Source organism: Physeter macrocephalus, chromosome 16 (assembly GCF_002837175.3).
Source record: "Physeter macrocephalus isolate SW-GA chromosome 16, ASM283717v5, whole genome shotgun sequence".
Lineage (NCBI taxonomy): Eukaryota > Metazoa > Chordata > Mammalia > Artiodactyla > Physeteridae > Physeter > Physeter macrocephalus.
This window is the reverse complement of record NC_041229.1, coordinates 8,456,474-8,459,586: the sequence shown is the minus strand read 5'-3', so window position 1 is coordinate 8,459,586 and position 3,113 is coordinate 8,456,474. Positions and strand designations below refer to the sequence as shown.

The window sequence follows — 3,113 nt, the reverse complement described above, 5'->3', positions numbered from 1 at the left end:
CTAAGCAGGTTTATTAGAACACCAGAGCTGGGCTCAGGAGACTATTAACCGCGCTGAATATTAAATTATCTTTTTCCTTTTCCTCATCATAATTTTACAGTTGAAATAGCTTGATAGGTGTCTCTAAAACAAAGTGTGTAATTTAATTCAAATTTTTATTTTAAGTTGTAAAGCTTTAGATATGCGGAATGCCTAGAAAGCACTGTGTTACGATTTCTCTTCCCAGATTCTTCCCACCACACTATCCCCAAATCATATTTTACCTCTAAGGAATTATTCAACCTTTGGTCGTTTAGCTGAGGCAGTCAATGAGGCAGGCAAGTCAGAAAAATCAGGATAAGACTAATAATCCCATGTGATGGTAATTAACATTGAGTGGCCTCTGCTAATGTGCTAGGAAAGAGTAAGAACCTGCTTGCTGGGCCTCTGTCCTTAATGAGGCAACGGGGTGGTTTAGACAGGGGAGAAATGATTTGTTGGAAGCAAAAGGAATTTTCCGAGCACAGCCTGGGTGAGGTGAGAAATTAGGTTATTGGCAAGTCCTTAGCCCTGCTTCATCAAGATTGAGCTCGGGAGGTTCCAAAGATGAGGACCCACTCAGTCAACTAGAGTTAAGTGACAAGCCCAAGGTCACCCAGCGAGTTAGTGAGAGTATGAAAATCACAATTCATCGAGTTTCTAGTCCATTGCCTGGTGCAATGAAGTAGATAACAGTAAAAGCTACTCTGTATAATAAAGCCCCAGAGCCATTCTTTTTTGACCTCGAGGAGTTGAGCAAATTATAAAAGGCTCAGAATCTAAAAGACTCAATTTGAAACTTAAGATTGAATTGAAACACATAGCCCACAATTATAGTACTGGTCACCAGAGTGAAATGTTCTCTGTGATCATGCCTTCAGGCTAGCATTAATGAAAAAGAAAAGAAGGAAGTGGCGTGGGCCTGGAAATACATTACATGCACCTACGAGGCTAGCTATTATTGCTCATCCAGGTCATTCGATAGTCAATATTCACTCCAAAAATATTATTTGATCACTTACTACACACCATGTGCTGAATCAGACAGTGGAGAGATAATAATGAATAAGACAGACAGATACACACCCCTTGTATTCACAGAGATACAGTCTCAGTAGTCATCAAATAAGCAACTCTCTGCCCAATACAATCAGGTTCAATCCTGTGGGACAAACCTCTTCCCCTACTTACTCATGGGCAACTTTTCCCACCCAAGTCCATAAAAAGAGAAACCAAAAGTACAGTTGCTCCAAACTTCCACTGCCAACTACTTGACATTTCTTGTGTGATCCCTAAAGAACAGTTGATGCATATTTTATCCCTATGGGGAATTTACGCCTATTTTTACTAAATGCCCCAAACACCTTTCTTTAATTTATATGACAAATCACCCCCTTCTTCTCTTTTCTAGTCCCTCCTTGAACAGCACTTTTCTCAAATTCCTTTTCTTGACTTCTGTTAAGACCCTGGAAGGTGGCTAGTAAGTGACACAGGGAATCTGCATACTCAAAAGCCACTTCACCTGGTTATCACCTTTATTATGTCCAGGGTAATTCCCTGTTCTCTTGGTTCAATGCGTATGCTTTCTTATTTGGACATATCTTAACATTTGTAGATAATTTTTCCAGTCCTGAGGGGTTATAAACAATTTGGAGATTTTCACAGTCCTGGTGTTTTGTAAAGCAAATTGTTCCAACGACATATATTCCTCTGTCACAGTTAATTAAATTTTTTTCTGGTCCTTATTTCTAATATCTGGGTGGGTTACCATGGATATAAAGAAAGCTGAAGATAGACAGACACCCAAATGTACCATGCTCCTGAAATTCAATTTTGCATCTAGGAAAACCCATTTCCTAAAAATCCTTCATTCCTTTGTGGTTTCAACTTAAGAAAGCTCTATGAGTAACTGTGAAGGGACATAACTGAACAATGTCAGCAGTTACCAGGGCACTGCCTCACAGAGAAAAATATAAGTAATATGCCATGAACCCAAGGACAGAAACTCGTTCTATGTCAAGGAACCCCAGATTCCAGGGCTCTAAGCTGAGGCAAGAGAGGGCAATTAAGACAGCTTACTCCTCATCCTGCAGGGTCTCCTCCTCCTCTTGGATCTGGAACTGGTTCTTCACGGGAGCTAGGTTCTCGGTCTTGGCGTTGTAGTTCCGAAAGCAGACATTGAGCTTCTCATCAAATTCGTTCACCAGGTCCTCCATGGACTTGAAGCTGATTATTTCAGAAGAAAAATTCTCAAGCTCAGAGAGGGAGGGGTCCTCTAGATGGTGGGGAGATGAGCCATAGAAACACTGTGGCTTCTCTTCTGGGTCCTCCGAGCAGCAGGGCCGAAGGTCCTCAAATTCTTCATCCAAACTCACCAGTGGGGCCTCCATTCTTGCACAGCAATAGGACAACTGCAATGTTCAGGATTCGTTTATCTAGAAGAATTAAACACGGTAATGTGAGTTTGGACAGGACTTTTGTGCCAACTCTGCTGAGGAACCATAATCACTTATTCCATAACTCTCATCCCTCTAAAAACAAAACTTCCACTTTACTGGTCCATCGCTTCCGTACTTCCTCACTGTTATACCCTTAAGGAGTTCAGATATCATTGTTAGTGTGAATAATGCTAACCCAATTAGCATACATTTTGGAGGCACACCTGCTTCCAATTCCCTGCTCCAAAAAACAAAGCCTAGTGGTTAAGCATGCAGCCTCCGGACCAGACTGCCTAGGTTTGCATCCTGCTATGCCCCTTACCAGCTGTGACCTTAGCAGTAAGTTAACTTCTCTATGCTCCCTTTTATTCTTCTCAGGACAGAAATAATAACAGGACCTATCTCAAAGGACTGTCCTAAGGGTTAAGGGAGTAAACACTGGTAAGTGCTTAGAACAGTGCCTGGCAGATAATAAATGTCTATGTTGTTCAGTTTATGTTCTCTATTATTATTATTATTATTATTATTACTATTACGATAGGTCCACATCCCTAACCATGTGCTCTCAAAACTGGAAGTTTGGGCTTCCCTGGTGGCACAGTGGTTAAGAATCCATCTGCCAATGCAGGGGACAGGGGTTCGAGCCCTGGTCCGGGA

The 3,113-nt window shown here is 41.6% G+C and overlaps 1 protein-coding gene across 1 annotated transcript in view; it reads right to left on the bottom strand.

The window, feature by feature from the left end:
• The window catches only part of FEZ1 (fasciculation and elongation protein zeta 1), a 40,107-nt gene that overhangs the window by 31,449 nt on the left and 5,545 nt on the right, over positions 1 to 3,113 (bottom strand). Inside the window, exon 2 of the mRNA XM_007106616.2 lies at positions 2,098 to 2,453. Within this exon, the coding sequence (XP_007106678.1) occupies positions 2,098 to 2,408 (311 nt within the window). The 5' untranslated portion in view covers positions 2,409 to 2,453. The remainder of the gene's footprint in view (positions 1 to 2,097; positions 2,454 to 3,113) is intronic.